The sequence below is a fragment of the Mastigoproctus giganteus genome, chromosome 4 (genome assembly GCF_048544385.1).
Source record: "Mastigoproctus giganteus isolate SK-2022 chromosome 4, ASM4854438v1, whole genome shotgun sequence".
In the NCBI taxonomy this organism is placed as follows: Eukaryota; Metazoa; Arthropoda; class Arachnida; order Uropygi; family Thelyphonidae; genus Mastigoproctus; species Mastigoproctus giganteus.
In genome coordinates, this window is record NC_143578.1 from 83,314,449 (window position 1) to 83,331,181 (window position 16,733).

Consider the following 16,733-nt stretch of genomic DNA (forward strand, 5'->3'; position numbering starts at 1 on the left):
ATTTTGATATCATATACTTGGATTTCAGGAAAGCTTTTGACACTGTTGCGCATGGAAGACTACTGTACAAATTGGAGCAGAATGGTATTAAGGGTAAGTTGCTACAATGAATAAAAGGATGGTTAAGTGGGAGAAGACAGAGGGTGGTAATCAATGGGTGCTGCTCTTCGTGGACTAATGTTATTAGTGGAGTCCCACAGGGTTCGGTGTTGGGTCCACTGTTGTTTTGTGTATTTATCAATGATATTGATGAAGGTATATCAGGCTTAATGTCGAAGTTTGCAGATGACACAAAGGTTGGCAGGGTTGTTAATGACAGTAATGGCAGTGTGCTACTGCAACAGGATCTAGATAATTTGGGTAGATGGGCTAAGAAGTGGCAACTGAAGTTCAACCTTGACAAATGCAAAGTACTGCATATGGGTAGAAGTAACCCCAGAGAAACGTACCAACTGTGTGGTACTACACTTAAGGTGGTAGAAAATGAAAAAGACCTGGGAGTAATTGTGCAGTCAGATATGAAGTTTTCTGAGCAGTGCAGACAGGCTGCTAGGGCGGGTCATGGGGTTTTGTCAATGATATATAGGAATTTTGCTAGCAGGGAAAAGGAGGTGATTGTCCCTCTGTATAAGGCAATGGTCTGGCCACGCCTTGAGTACTGCGTACAGGTCTGGAGGCCTCATTTTAGGAAGGATGTAGATTTGCTTGAGCGTGTACAGAGAAGAGCAACACGATTGGTGAGGGGAATGAAGGGATTCTCTTATCAAGAGAGGCTTAAGTTCTGCAAATTGCAGTGGCTGGAGACTAGGCACCTGCGCGGTGATCTGATTGAGGTCTATAAGGCCTTGAATGGGTTCAGCATGCTGAATTCTGATGGGATCCTTCCACTTGTTCAGATTACCAACCTACGGGGACATAAGTTCAAATTAAGAAAGGACAGATGTAGAATAGATGTGCGGAAATTTGCCTTTAGCCAGCAGGTGGTTAATTGGTGGAACAAACTTCCATCTGTCGTTGTGGAAGTTGATAGGTTAAATAAATTTAAGGAGGAACTGGACAGGCATTTGGAGGGAATGGTGTGATTTTTTTTTTTTTTTTTTTGGCTGATGCTGCATAAGCTCCTACACTTGCTTTCTTGCATCATGTGCCACCACTACTACTACTACTACTACTAGACCCAGCTGGTGGGGTGTCTAAGTTTGGTAGTCATCTCCATTTGTCTTTCATGGGACACGGGTCCCATCCACGTTAATTTATTTTGGTATAGTTTGTTTCCTGAGTTTTCTAATTCTTGGGGGGTGGGTCATTTCTGGTGTCCCAGTCCAAGCGAGCTGAAGAACAGATGTTCTTTGGTTATAATGGTAGTGGGTTGTGGGCTGCGGCCATTTGGTTTCTCCTCCTCGCGAACAGTGCCTGTGCGTAATCTGAGACGGCTTGATACTCCTCCTTCGTGTCTAGGAGGTGATGTTGATGTTCTTGTCCCTGTGGTAAGTTGTGGATTCTGGTGAGTAAAACACCACATAGTTCTTCATAGAGTGGCGCCTCCGTAGCCAGGTGGGAAGGAGCAGCAGTGCGTAGCACATGCTTCTTGATTAGACCGGGGTTCAAGCCCAACACCACCAAATACGGAGGATGCAGAAAGGTCAGGGAATGACCATCGCATATCCCCGAAGCAATATGGCGTTAGTTGCTAGTTCTCCTAAAAACCAAATAACAACAACTTCATAGAGCCTGCAGTCATACATGAGGTGCTGTCAGCTCTCCAGCCCCCCACAAGTGCAAGTTGAATCATCCTGGATCCCAAGTAGAGACAGTTTGGCATTAATCACCCCATGTCCAGTTAAGAGGTACGTTACTCTTAACGTACCTCTGTAGACCTCAGGAGAACCAGTTGGGTGAGGTTGGGTAGTTTTGTTCAATATTGGTAGAAACTTCTTTGTGATCTCTCCCTTTTGAGAGTTGCTCCACCTTTCCTGCCATGCCTGCTGGGGGTGAGTTTGTATCCTCTTCTTTTCCACATTTCTGTTGCTGGTTAGGTCAATAGTGAACTCGAGAAAAGTCTGTGGGGTACCCTTGTCTAGGTAGTACAGTAGGCCACGTTGTATGATTTCTAAGTCCAGCGGAAAAGTGCTGGCGAGCACCAGCAGAGCATGGGTGCTCACCGTGTGGCAAGCGCGAGTGATGGTTAGGAGGATGGATCTGTGAATTTGGTCTGTGATACATCTGTTTACTGCTGTTGTAGTTTTTTGAAACCATGTGGCGGATGCGAAGGTGACGATCGGAGTGAAGATAGTTTTGTAGAACAGTTGGAGGACTCACTTTTTCAAGCCCCATTCTTTACGCATGACCCTGGCAACCATGGCTGCGTAGCGTCTTATTTTTTCATGGAGATATTTCAGATGGTCCCGAAATGACAGGTTTTGGTCCAATATTACACCTAGGTATTTCAGTTGGGTGGAGAATTTGATAGTTTCCTGCTCAATTTTTATATGCGGAGGCTGCCTAAGATCAAGGCATCCCTTTAGTAGGATGAAGTTTGTTTTTGTGGGGGATATTTTGAGTTGATTTCCGTTTGTCCATTCTTGGAGAGTGGTCAGGGCCCAATTTGCAAGGACCTCTAACGCGGCTCTTGAGTTTGCCTGTATCATCAGAATGAGATTATCTGAAAATGCCTGAGATTGTACTTCATGGAGATCGATGTTAAGAAAGGTCCAAGACAATATTCCACAGTAGTGGGCCAAGGACTAAGACCTTGAGGGCAGCCCCAATGGACATGCCTGGAGAGTGTGCCATGGGGGGGGGGCGGTGACTTTGATGGTTCTGTTGCTTAGGTAACTTTTGATGGTGTTACCACTGATGGTTATGTTAAAAGTTGTAAAAACAATGAAGCTTGCTAAAAATGAACAATTGGATACTGTAATATTTCAATGGTTTGTTCAAAAATGTAGCCACAGAATTCCATTGCTGGGACATATAATAATCAAAAAAGCCACTGAAATCAATAAAAAAACTAGGCGGAGATCCTTCATTCAAGGCTAACATTGAATGGTTGAACAAATTTAAGTTTTGATGTTTTTTCAACAGTTGTTGATTCAGGGTGAGAAGTAGATAGTGCAGCAATTTCTGTTTATCATGAAAAACTACAGAAGGAAATAGCTGATTGAAGTTTGGTTAAAGACCAAATATACAACTGTGATATACTGACCTTAACTGGAAGGCAAGTGTCTACCTTAATTGGAAGACACTGGCCTCAATGACTGAATATACAGCACCGGGATATAAGATGCAAAAAGATTGCATCACTATAATGGTATGTGCTAATGCAGTTCTGCATTTAATTTCCCACATATAAAATGTGCAATATAGTGGCCACAAACATCTGTCATTTTGTTGATGGACATCCAAATGTAGTTTTCTCTAATATTTTGATGAATTTTGTGAATAATGTCATCATAAATAGCATTAAGGTAATTCTTTCTCAAGGTAAATTTGTCTGGAATATTTTGATTTATACAATATTTTTTCAAAAATTGCTTGAAGACTCTGTTTAACTTATTGAAAGGAATATTGCAAAATCACTTTTCTCTTTTTTTGAATTATGTGGCTTGGTTAAAAGTGACTGCTCTGGAAATTTTTTTTTACTTTTCCTTTGCTTGGCCATAATATGCGACGCTGTTTTCAGATGTTGGTTGATTTGGAATTTTTTCTTGCTTGGAATGATCTTTCCGCAAACAACACAGAACACAATAATGCCATCTATAGCAAAATCCTTTCTGTGATTGGCAATCCACATTTTCATACAAAGTTTTCTAACAGATTTAATTTTTGGCTTCTTTACCGAAAATGTCTTATCTGATGTAGTTTTATAGCATGAGAATGAATAGCAAAATAGCAATAAAACTGTGGAGTATTTACACGTTTATTTTATTTATTATTTTCTTTTTGTTCACTTTCTAGCAATATTTTCTCAATTTGCATACTACCATCTCTTTCCGGGACCCTTTCCCCATGGAATTCCCAGTTGTTTTCTATCTCTGCCACTTGCCGGGCAACACTTATCAGCAGTCCCTTTTATCTGTTATTTTTGATGCTTCATCACTGTCCTCTTGCAACTCTAGAACAGCGATTCCCCACTGGAGTCTTCTATGTCTACCAGATTTCCACTCTCTGACAGTGTAGTAAGGGGTTTTTTCATATTTACGTTACGATCTTTTTATTTATTTTTTTTTTTTTTTGGGTAGCTGTTGGCGCATCGGCTTCTGTGGCCATAATGCACCTCCCAAGGTTATTGCAGTACTTTGATCCAAGCCCAAGGCGGGATTCAAATCCATGACCTTTGGGTTGCCAGGCAGGCACTTTACCCACCCCGGTTAAGTGCCTGCTACGCGTTACGATCTGGAATTGCTCAGTCTCTTTCATTTCGTTTTCACTATTTTGACATACTACCTACTACTTCATTTGCTTGAAGATCATCAGATGGTACTACTTGGCCCAACTTTTTTCTCATGTTTACTAAGTGTTGTGCAGTTTACTCTCAAACAGCTTATTTCCTTTCCCCTTTAATGTTTTCCCTATTACCTACTCTCTACCGGTGGTGCTCCCTCAACACCAGAAATAAACATATTTCTTTCCTTTTTTTCAAAATTACAAGGAGTCTGCTGATTGCCTCCCTTTAACACAAGACACAAGTCTCATATTTTTTATACCATATTCTTTCTTTCCAAAACAATAAAAATATACACATATAAACATAACATCAACTTAATGTAAGATTTGGATCTTACAAAATTTTAATAAGTTTTTTTCTTTTCCCCATAATAGTTTGATTCATTTTTTTATATTATAAATATAATTTTTTGAAAGTTTGTTTTATTAATAATTAGTAAATTTTATAATGGTTATTACATTGCTATTTTTATTTTTTACGAGCATTAGCAACTAAGGCAATATTGCTCCAGGATATGCTGTGGTCATTCCCTGACCTTTCCAGATCCTACGTATTTGGTGGTGATGGGCTCGAACCCCGGTCTAATCAAGAAACGTGTGTTATGCACTGCTGCTCCTTCCCACCTGGCTACGGAGGCGCCATGGTTATTACAAGAGTCGCCTTCAACACTTCCTCAGAGGGTACATGACTCATACATAAATAGCCGATGGCAATTTCCAGGTGAGTCATGATTTTATCCTTTGCAGAACCTGTGGCATGTATTCCAAGGTCGACCTAGTGGATTTTTTTTTTTGATTTGGTAGTTGTTGGCGCATCGGCTTCTGTGGCCATATTGCACCTCCCAAGGTTTTTGCAATACTTTGATCCAAGCCCGAGGCGGGAATTGAACCCGCGACCTTTGGGTTGCCGGGCAGGTACTTTACCCAAACCTAGTGGATAATTCTAGCTCATCTGGAGAGTCTTTTCTTTGTCACTGTTGTAAGGAGTGCACTGATCTTAAGTTACAATTTGGTGCATTGCTAGAACAATTTGAGTCACTGAAAAAAACGGGTGCTTGCTCTCGAGAATAATGTAACTGGAAGCTCGTCAGGGACTCAAGACTCTAGCAACCTACCAAGTGATGCACTCCTGATTCACTTGGGGGACCAATGACATTAAGCATACATGATCTGACAATTTGTTAGACAAATATAGGACCATTCCGAAGAAATGTCACGAGTTAGGTCACAATGTCTATGTGTCTGCAATTCTGCCCAGGCATGATAGGAGGGATTATATGCTGAAAGTCTTGTGGATTAACTTGAGACTTGAAGGACTCTGCAAGGCTTTGGGGGGGGGGGATTGGGATTTCTATCAGCTTGGCCCACACTTCAAGTTAGAAGGAATTTGTTTTGTAGAGACGGGGTACATTTAAATAAAGGTGGTGCAAAAGTTTTTGACAGTATTATTGAGGACACCTTAAAGGTTCAAGGAAACTGGTAGTTGGGGGGGGGGAAACAAGGGCAATATAGATACGCGTTTATCTGATAGCATTGGTAAAATTAACTATTGCACATACCTCAAGAGTATTTGTTTGTTACCACAACTGAACAGTGTAGCAACATGTTCTGGGGGCAAAAGTGTTTCAAATGAGTGGGTAGCAAATGCCGGAGGAAGAGAGCTTAAATAACTTTAAGGGGTGTGTCAGGCTAGTTAACTATACAAGAACATTAAGTCTTAATTGTTTATACAGTAATGTCAGAAGTGTCATCAATAAAATGAGTGAATTTGAACTGCTGGTTAGGATAAGTAATGCTGGCATAATAGGGCTTATAGAAATGTGGTGCCCCCTGGAGATAACAGATGATGAGTTTCAGTATGATATGTATAATGTATTTAGGAAGGACAGGGAAGATAGAAAGGGCAGTGGAGTTATGCTTCTTATCAAAAGTAGCCTGAGTGTGACTAAAGCTTTCCCAATTCAGATGTTTCGCATGCTAGTATAGAATCTGTATGGTGTGAAATAGTTGGAAAGAGAGGTATAATGAGAGTGGGAGTAATCTATAGGCCAGGTGACTGTGAAGATTACGATGTGAGCCTCTACATACAAATGGAATGGGCAAGTAAGTGTGAATGTCTTATTATGGGTGATTTTAATTTGCCTCTAATTGATTGGAGCAAATGAGAAGGAAACTCCACATGGGGGACAAAATTTTTAAATCAATTAGATGATTACTATTTATATCAACATGTCAGGGAAAGTACTAGGCAAAAAAATACTCTGGACCTCATCATCACACATAAACCAGATGACATAATAGGACTGACAGTACAAGAACCAGTAGCTGGAAGTGATCATGGAGTTCTATGATGGACAATGAAGAGAGAAAGAGAGAGAGGCAGCAGTAGTTAAAGGCAAAGGAATGAATTAAAATTTCAGGAAGGGAAATTACGACGGTTTAAGATGCTACATGGCCTCTATTAACTGGGTAGGTATCTCACAGAGAGCGAATATAATTGAATTATGACATATCTTTAAAACATTAATCACAGAAGCCCTGAATGCTTATATACCATTAAAAAAAAAATAATCCAAGAGGAGGATTCCAAGTTGGATGAATAATGAAGTTGCCAGATTACTTGAGCAGAAAAAGATGGCATAGAAAAGTTACAGAGCAATAAAAAGTACTGAAGCCTATAACAGCTACAAATTGATCTGTAATAATGCCACTGAAAAGGTTAGGCTGGCAAAGGCAGATTATGAGAAATCGCTGGCAAAGAGGGGTAGGGATAAGGAATTCTTCACATATATAAATGCAAAGAAGAGGACAAACCAGATCGGACCCTTATGTAATGGATGGGATAATATTAGATACCCCAGCTGAACTGTTGAGTTGCAGATGAACTCAACAGTCACTTTGCATCAATATTTACAGAAGAAAATCCTTCACGTCAATCAGAAATTCTGGAAGTGAAATTGAAAAAAATGTAATTAAAGATGTTGAAATTTTACGTTTATTTAATGAAAAAACTTTTGAGCTTACAGGCCAGTAAGGCTCCTGGGATTTTATAGCATTTACCCTATAATCTTAAGGGAAGCGGCAAGTGAGTGCATTGAACCATTGAGGCTAATTATGAGAGCATCACTGCAGTTGGGAGTGATTCCGTTGGATTGGAAAAGTGCCAATGTATCTCCAATACATAAGAGCAGTTCTAAAAGTAAAGTGGGAAATTACCAGCTGGTTAGTCTAACTGCAGTAGTAGGGAAAATAATGGAGACTATGATCAAGGGTGGAATTCAGGATCACTTAGATAGAAATGGAATTCTGAAGGATGCTCAGCATGGTTTTGTAAAGGGAAAATCATGTTTAACTAATCTGGTTAGCTATTTTGACAGGGTCACTCAAGAGCTGGACAGGGAATAATTTCAACGTTGTTTATTTGGATTTCAGCAAAGCATACGACTCATTCCCACATGAGTGGTTACTTTATAAGCTGGAACAGATTGGATCACAGGGAAAATCCTTAGATGGATAGCAGGGTGGCTTCAGGGCAGGAGCCAGAGGCAGCGGGTTGTGATAAATGGTTATTCCTCAGATTGGGTTGATGTAAGAAGTGGGGTTCCCCAAGAATCAGTATTAGGACCATTGTTATTTTTGATTTTCATAAATGACACCGATGAAGGGATAGAGAGCATGATGTCTAAATTTGCAGATTATGTAAAGATTGGTAGAATAGTTAATGATTGCTGGCAAGCAGAACTTCTTCAGAATGACCTAGATAGGCTTCAGAGATGGTCAGAAAAATGGCAGCTATGCTTTAATCCACATGGGTGGTAGAGGCTGACAGCCTGGGGAAATTCAAAAGTCAGCTGGATAATTACCCAAGGGAGGAGGAAAATGTATAGGTTGTCCATTTCCTTTTCTCTTATTAATTATTATTATTATTATTTTTTAAATTTTCTTCTTATTATTAATTTATTTTTATTTTGGCTGGTGCAACGTAAACCATAGGCCTCCTTGCACCGTGTGGCCAATTACTAATAATAAAATTTCCCATGCTGATCTGAGAAATTTTCCCATGCTCAGCGAAATATTATCCCATGCCAATTTAATTGCAACATGGTGACTTGTTACTTAGATCAACATTTGAAAGAATTATCAAGTTAAGCAATATGCAGTATTGTTTGTAATATTCATGTTATATGCATTTATATGCACTAATGACTACAATGGCCACAATATGCATTTGCATATGCACATATGCAATTGCATATAATCTGTAGTCTACTGATAACTAATAGCAGTTAACTGATTACTGAATATTCTAGTGGCAATTTTTAACAGCTTGCAACTTCTTAACAAAAAAAATTATTAAAAGAAAAAAAAAACAACCACGAATAACTGAAACACTGAATACAAAACGGCAAATACCAAGAGTTTACTGTTCTGTTTCCTTAATTTCAATTATGGTTATGTTTCACATAAATTTTGAAAGAATGATGAACATAAAAATATAAATAACATATTGCCTTTATACATCAGTATATAAATTACATACCAACACCATAATATAATAATGCATAACACAAATTGTAAGCTGAGTTCAATTAATCAATGAAACAAAAATGATTATCATAATTTAAAAATCAGAAAATTTTTTGCTTACTGTTCTTCTTTTTTGGGTTCAATATCCATCTTTTCTTCTTTGACAAATATTTTCTCGGCAGTTTTCTTTACACCTGCCATTAAATTACTTGCAACTGATGAAGAAGCTGATGAAGATGCAGACTGCTGCAACTTATTATTATTAATGGTACTGCTGCTGTCACTATCACTGTTAGGTTTTCGGCATTCCAGTAAACAGTCAAGAATGCTACGATGTTCTGCAGTAACACAGTTGACTCGGATGAAAACTTCAAGTTCATTCCATAACATTCGATATTGCTCCTCTCTAACAGTATAATTAATAAAGTACATGAAAATTATTTCATACTTATAAAGAATTTAATAACTTACCTATAAATGTTCAAAAAAGATATAATGCAAGTTTCCTACCTTTTGCAAAATGTTGTTTATCCCCGATTCCTCTCCCTCAATTTAGATTTTCTGACTGGAGTATGAATTACTGACAGGACACTTTACAGAATAAACTTTAATTGTATAAGTATACCACTAAGTACCATCCTTATTTGTAAAATACAGGATGATTTTAACCAAATTGAGTCACTTTGTAGATTTTTAGACAGAAAATGGATAATTACACACAGCTGAAAATTTAAATAGACAATTTTGCATGATCCACATGCAAAAAATGAAACGAACAAAAAATAAATTAGGTTCTGATGGGCATTTATGAGAGCTTGAAGAACAGAGTGCATGCCCTCAAAGGAATTGTTGGGGTCCATCAAGCTCTCAGCTGCCTACCTCAAAGCCAAAGTTTGCACTTGCACTTCAAGCAAAGCAGCAGCAATCCTCAAAACACAAAGCAAAGATCCCACAGGATGTAGATATTATTGGTGAAGAGAGGGTGGGAGGGGTTATGGGTTATGGTCTTATTTAAGAAGTACACAAAATCTAAAGCAGTGCATCCAGTTGACATGGGTGGTCAGTGCATTTTGAGTCAGTTTGGTGTGATATAAACACTGGGAAAACAAAATTGGGAGTATGAGTGTGTTATAGGCTGAATGATTGTAATGAGTACAATGAATAACTGTACAGAGAAATAGTGGGTCAATAAATCAGAATGTCTTATAATGGATTGGGTATTTAACTTTCCAGTTATTGACTGGAACTTGTGGATTGGTCACACACACACACACACACACACACACACACACACACACACACACACACACACACACACACACACACACACACACACACACACACACACACACACACTAGCAAGACTTTTGTAGATTTGCTGGATAACAGTTTTCTACATCATGGTTAGAGAGACAACACGAGAGAACAATACTCTTAATCTGATTATCAGCAGTAGTTTTCGTGCATTAAGAATTTTCAGATAAAAGAATCACTAAACAGCAGTTATCACAGTGTACTGATAATTTAAGCACTGGGAAAATAAAAATTAAGAGTTGGAGATTTACTTAAAGATGCAACTACCATCAAGGGAAGGGTATTTGCTTTTGTAAAGGAAACTACACTGGTCTCACACATTTTTAAATTCTATATAATGGAACTAGCTAATTTTGTTACCAACAACAAACTCAAAATGGGAAGCAATCATAGGAGCTCCTAAGCTTTTCATACCAACTAAGAAATACAGTTCAAGGCTTTTACCCTGAACTGTATTTCTGGATGCAGATGATCTTCGAGACATGTGGCAGAGATATAAACTAGTCTGAAAATCAAGTCACAAAGGAGGTTAGGCAAACCAAGGCAGATTATAAGAACACTCTGGCAAAGAATGCCAAGGAAAACAGCCAAGACTTCTACACTTATATTAACAGCAGAAGAAAGAGGTTGAATCATATTGGTGCTGCTCAGGTTGCTGACAGACTGAATAGGTGTTCTGAATCTACATTCACAGAAAAGTTCTTTAGTGAGCGGGGGAGATACCAGAAGTCGAACTAACAGGGAGATAAATTATTTTGCGATAATTGAGAGAAAAGCGGAAAAAAGAGAGAGAGAGATTTTTCCTTTGTTATTTGGTTTTTTTTAGGAGTATTAGCAACTAAGGCCATATTGCTCCGGGAATATATGGTGGTCATTCCCTGACCTTTCTGCATCCTCCATATTTGGTGGTGACGGGCTCGAACCCCGGTCTAATCAAGAAGCATGTGCTACAGGAGAGAGAGAGAGAGAGAGAGAGAGAGAGAGAGAGAGAGAGAGATTGATGAAGTTAAACATAAAAAAGGGAGTGGGATCTATTCAATTAAATTAAGGGAGGCAGCCAAGGAGGTAAGCATATCCTTAGCCACAATTATGAGTGCATCTTTGTATTTAGGGGAGCACCCCCTGGACTGGACATGTGTGAATATATTCCCAATTGAAAAAGCTGGATTAAAGGGTGACATGAATAATTAGACCTGTAAGATTAACCTGTGACTCCATTATTTTTTCCCTGTCTCAGGAAAAATAATGAAGTCCCTGGTTAATCTTACACTGGTTAAAGAAGTAATGCAGGACCATCTATATAGGAGTGCAGTTATACTTCAGTCACAGCATGGGTTTGTTAAGGGGAAATCTTGTCTGTCCAATTTGATTTGATTGGATTGGATACTATGATGCAGTGACAAAGGAACTGGGAGCACAAAATAATTTTGATATCATATACTTGGATTTCAGGAAAGCTTTTGCACATAAAAGACTGCTATACAAACTGGAGCAGTGTCACATTAAGGAAAAGTGATGGATGAGTTGGAGAAGATAGAAAATGGTTATCAGTGGACACTGCTTTTCGTGGACTAATGTTATTAGTGGAGTTCCACAGGTTTTGGTGCTGGGCTGATTGTTGTTTTTTGTATTTATTAATGATATTGATGAGGTATATCAGGCTTAATGTCTAAGTTTGCATATGATGCAAATGTTTGCAGGACAGTTAATGATAGTAACAAAGGCAAGCTGCTGCAAAAAATCTAGAAAAATCAGCTGGGCTGTGGAATGTAAGTGAAGTTTAACATTGATAAATGTAGAGTACTGATCACAGAAAAATATATAAACTTTGTGGTACTACATTGGAAAATGAAAAGGAACCTGCTGGTATTTAATGATGCACCGCAGAATAGAAATACACTGTTGAGAAAGAAGGCAGAGGCCTTTGAAAGCTTCAGTTAATATTTTAGCGCTTTTAACCTAGTATATTTTATTGTATTTTAAATTCGGTATTTGTATTATCACCTTGTATATTTACTGTATATCACAGTTGTCTTATTTTAAAATTGCTATCATCAGTAATATGGTATTTTGTTTTGTTTGTAAATAAATTTATTGTAAATATTAAAATTTTAAGAATTTGGTTTTTTCGTCTTTCGTTTTTTTTACTTCAATGGTTGGTGAGAAACACTAAAAAATCATAGTATGAAAAGGATCTGGATATAATTGTGTATAGTCTGATATGAAGTTCTCTGAGCAGTGTGGTGAAGACAAGCTGACTGGAATCCTCATTGTGTCTTGTCAATGATATACAGGAATTTTGCTATAAGGGAAATAGGAAGTGATTATCCGATTATATAATTAAATTAAATTATATAAATTAATAAGTTGTAAAAATTAAATATGTCTACACATCATGATTGTCTGATAAAATCTGAGCATATAAAACTTAGACGGATGGGTAAAACACCAATGATGTTCATTACTAAAATATGTACATTCAATTAAAATGTGACGGACTGTGAAAATGGTCTCACAATTTCTACAAATAGGATGATTGTATGCCCTCAGCAGATAGCTCTGCGTCAAGTTCTATGTGGGGCCTAGTTAGAACAACTTCCTCTTTATGGTTCCTGTGCAAATTAGACCGTCAATGTTCAATTGGTCCTTGAGGTTGTCACAGACATTCTCTCAGATATGCCAGACAAACTGTACTTGCTACCTAGGAGTCTAAAACGCCGATGGAACTGATATTCGGGTGACACTCAAGTCAAGTGGACCCAATTTCGGTGAAGACCGGATGGTCTGTGACAGCCAAATCCTCTGCTTGCACCTTCACGATGGTGGGACTGTTAGTAATCCTGGGTATAACCTCCATGCACAAGTACATGGTGGGTGACCACCCAGGTGTGAACCAACATAAGCAGGGGTCGAGGTGTGGCACCCACACCACATGGAGAAACACCGCCCCTATCCAGGTACTGCTAGCAAAATTAATGTATATCATTCACAAAACCCCATTAGCTGTGCCCGCTAGCCTATCAGCAATGCTCACAGAACTTCATATCTGACTGTACAATTACTCCCAGGTCTTTTTCATTTTCTACCACCCTGAGTGTATCATCTGGATCCATACACAGATGATACGTTATTTTGGGATTATTGCTACCCATATGCAGTACCTTGCATTTCTCAAACTTCAATTGTCATCTGTCTAATTTTTCTAGATCTTGTTATAGCAGCATACGTTCTATACTGCCATTAACTGCACTGCAACCCTTTGTATCATATACAAAGGGTTGCAGTGTAGGACTGTAGTGCACTGATGTTTTCTGTATTTATTAATAACATTAATAAATACAGAAAACATCAGTGGGCTCAGCACTAAACTCTGTGGGATTCCACTAATAACATTAGTCCAAAAAGAGCAGTGTCCACTGATAACTTCCTCCCCCTCCCACTTAACCATCCCCCTTTATCCACAGCAGAAACTTTCCCTTAGTGCCACCAAATTGCTCCCATTTGTATAACAGTGTTTTGTGTGGATCAGTATCAAAAGCATTCCTAAAATCTAAGAATATGATATCAGAATCATTTTTGCATCCATTTCCTTTGTTACTGCATCATAGTATCGAATCAAATTGGCCAGACAAGATCTTCCCTTGAAAAACCCATGTTGTAACTGAAATATAACTACACTCCTGTCCAGGTGGCCCTGCATTACTTCTTTAACCAGTGACTCCATTATTTTCCTTGGAACAGAAGTTAAGCTAACAGGTCTATAATTACTCATGTCACCCTTTCATTCCCCTTTATGAATTTGCATCTCCAGTCCATGGGGACCTCCCCTAAATCTAAGGATGCTCTCGTAATTATTGATAAGGGTTTGCTTACTTCATTTGCTGCCTCCCTTAATATGACTGGATAGATCCCATCCATTCCAGGCACTTTTTTATGCCCATCTTCAGCAATTTCTCATTCATTTTCCTTTCAATTATCGCAAAATCATTCAGGTTGCTGTTAGTGTTTGATAAAATTCTGGCATCCCCGTTCCTAAATAATTCCTCATGAGTGAATTGTAGATGCAAAATACCTATTCAACTTGTCAGCAACCTGAGCAACTTCATCACCAGTTAAAACACCAATATTAAGTGGACTAATGTGATTTGACCCTCTTCCTTCAACTGTTAATATAAGTAAAGAAGTCTTTGCTGCTTTTTTTGGCATTCTTTGCCAGAGACTTCTCGTAATCTGCCTTGGCTTGCATAACTTTCTTTGTGACTTGATTTTCGGACTAGTTTATATCTATTATATGTATCACCTGATAGTTTTATATGCCTCCCATTCATTTTTCTTCTCTGTCACGTGACTAAACAGTTCATCTGACATTCATTTAGGTCTAAGCCTTGAACAGTATTTCTTAGTTGGTATGAAAAGTCTAGTAGCTTCTACGATTGTTTTCCCGAATGCTTCCCATTTAAAACTGTTGTTGGAAACATCATTAATTGGTCCCACTCTACAGAAATAAAAACGGAGACCACTGTAGTCACCTTTAAGAAATAAAACACCCTTCCCTTTACCCCTGATGATAGTTACATCTTTAATTAAACCCCAGATCAATACACTGCCACTTAGTGGTTCTTTTAACTGCAGATTCTTAACATATGAAGAATCACTGCTGATAACCAGATAAAGAATATTGCTCTCTTGTTGCCTGTCTAACAAACTGCTGTAGAAAACAGTCGTTTGTTTTGTTTGTTATTTGGCTTTTAGGAGCATTAGCAACTAAGACCACATTGCTCCGGGATATGCGGTGGTCATTCCCTGACCTTTCCGCATCCTCCGTATTTGGTGGTGACGGGTTCGAACCCCAGTCTAATCAAGAAGCGTGTGCTACGCACTGCTGCTCCTTCCTACCTGGCTACGGAGGCACCTTAGAAAACAGTCAACCAATAAATTCACAAAAGTCTTGCTAGTGTGTGACTGACCCCCCCCCCACCAATTCCAGTCAATATCTGGAAAGTTAAAATCCCTCATTATAAGACATTCTGATTTACTGGCCCACTCTATTTTTCTGTACAGTTGTTTTCTGCATCCCATATATCCAAGTGACACCATGTCTCTAATATCCCAACAATGTCTGCATTTGATGACTTGACCGGCACTTAAAATTCATCAAATTTACTTACAATGCACCTAGCATTGGTGTACATGCAAGTATAGTTGAACCTGTTCTTACTTTTAGTTACTCTAAAACAGACCATGGAGTTCACGTTTTCATGATTACCCACAGCAGGGCTTGAATCCCCGGTACTTTGCTTTCCAAGCTTCTGCATGTTCCAATAGCAGCAGTGCAAGAATCACTTTCTCTTTTGCCTGCAGTTATTGTTAATCTATTCATATATGTGTGTTTCCCCCAAGCTAGCAGTTTTCCGACCTACCTAACACTGATTTGACAGCATCAGCAAATATTCCTGCAACCTTTCCCTTTCTATTTAAGTGTTTCCCGTCCCTGTAGCATTAGCAAATGATGCAAAAGAGCAAGATGATACAGCATCAGCCAAAAAAAAAAAAAAGACTCTTCCCATTTCACATATTCATTCCTTCCAATAGTTTGTCTAGTTCATCCTTGAATTTATTTAAGCTATCAATTTTCACAACAATTGATGGAATGATTGTTACAACAATGAACCACTCAAAAGGTTTACTGATTTTAGGAAGCTAAAAACAGCAGACACATGATCATTGTCAGACAATATCTGGGTGAGTGTATACGGCTCAGCCAGATGAGCAAGCTGATAGCATCAGCCAAAAAAAAAAAAACCATCACGTTAGTATGTCTAAAATGTGAACATTCAGTTAAAATATGACAAATAGTTAAAAAGGTTTCACAATTCTCACACATAGGAGAGTCATCTGCCCTCAGCAGAAATGCATGCATAAGATGACTATGTCCTGTGCAGAAAGCTAAAACAACTTCCTCTCTGCGGTTCCTGCGCAGACTAGACTGCCAGTGTTGGATTACAGGCTTTATCTGATACAGCTTGTTTGTGGCCTGCCCAAGACTGTTGCCATTGGGAGAGTAATTCTGCATGTATTAGATGTCTGTAGTCTATATAGGGGACTAACATGCAAAGAGTATTGTCGTGTTGCAGTGACCTGGCTGCAACATCAGCCAGTTCATTACCCTTGATCCCAATGTGGCTTGGGATCCAGCAGAAACGGATGTCGAATGAACACTCAGAAAGAGAAAGTAGCGTCTGCTGGACCCAGGTCAAAGATAGATGAGGATTGAACCTAATTCCAGATAAAGCCTGGAGTATACTTAAGGAATCGGTATACACCATACACCTTTCATTCTTGTTGGTTTTTATGTGGTCCAAGGCTAATTCTATAGCATACAATTCAGCCGTATATATACTGCATTCATGGGGAAGTCTCCCAGATATAATTTTATTTGGGAAGAT

The 16,733-nt window shown here is 38.7% G+C and overlaps 1 protein-coding gene across 1 annotated transcript in view; it reads right to left on the reverse strand.

Moving 5' to 3' along the window:
- Positions 1 to 16,733, reverse strand: part of asun (integrator complex subunit 13 asun) — a 409,288-nt gene that overhangs the window by 70,140 nt on the left and 322,415 nt on the right. Inside the window, exon 14 of the mRNA XM_090371642.1 lies at positions 9,095 to 9,379. Coding sequence (XP_090227768.1) covers positions 9,095 to 9,379 — 285 coding nt within the window. The remainder of the gene's footprint in view (positions 1 to 9,094; positions 9,380 to 16,733) is intronic.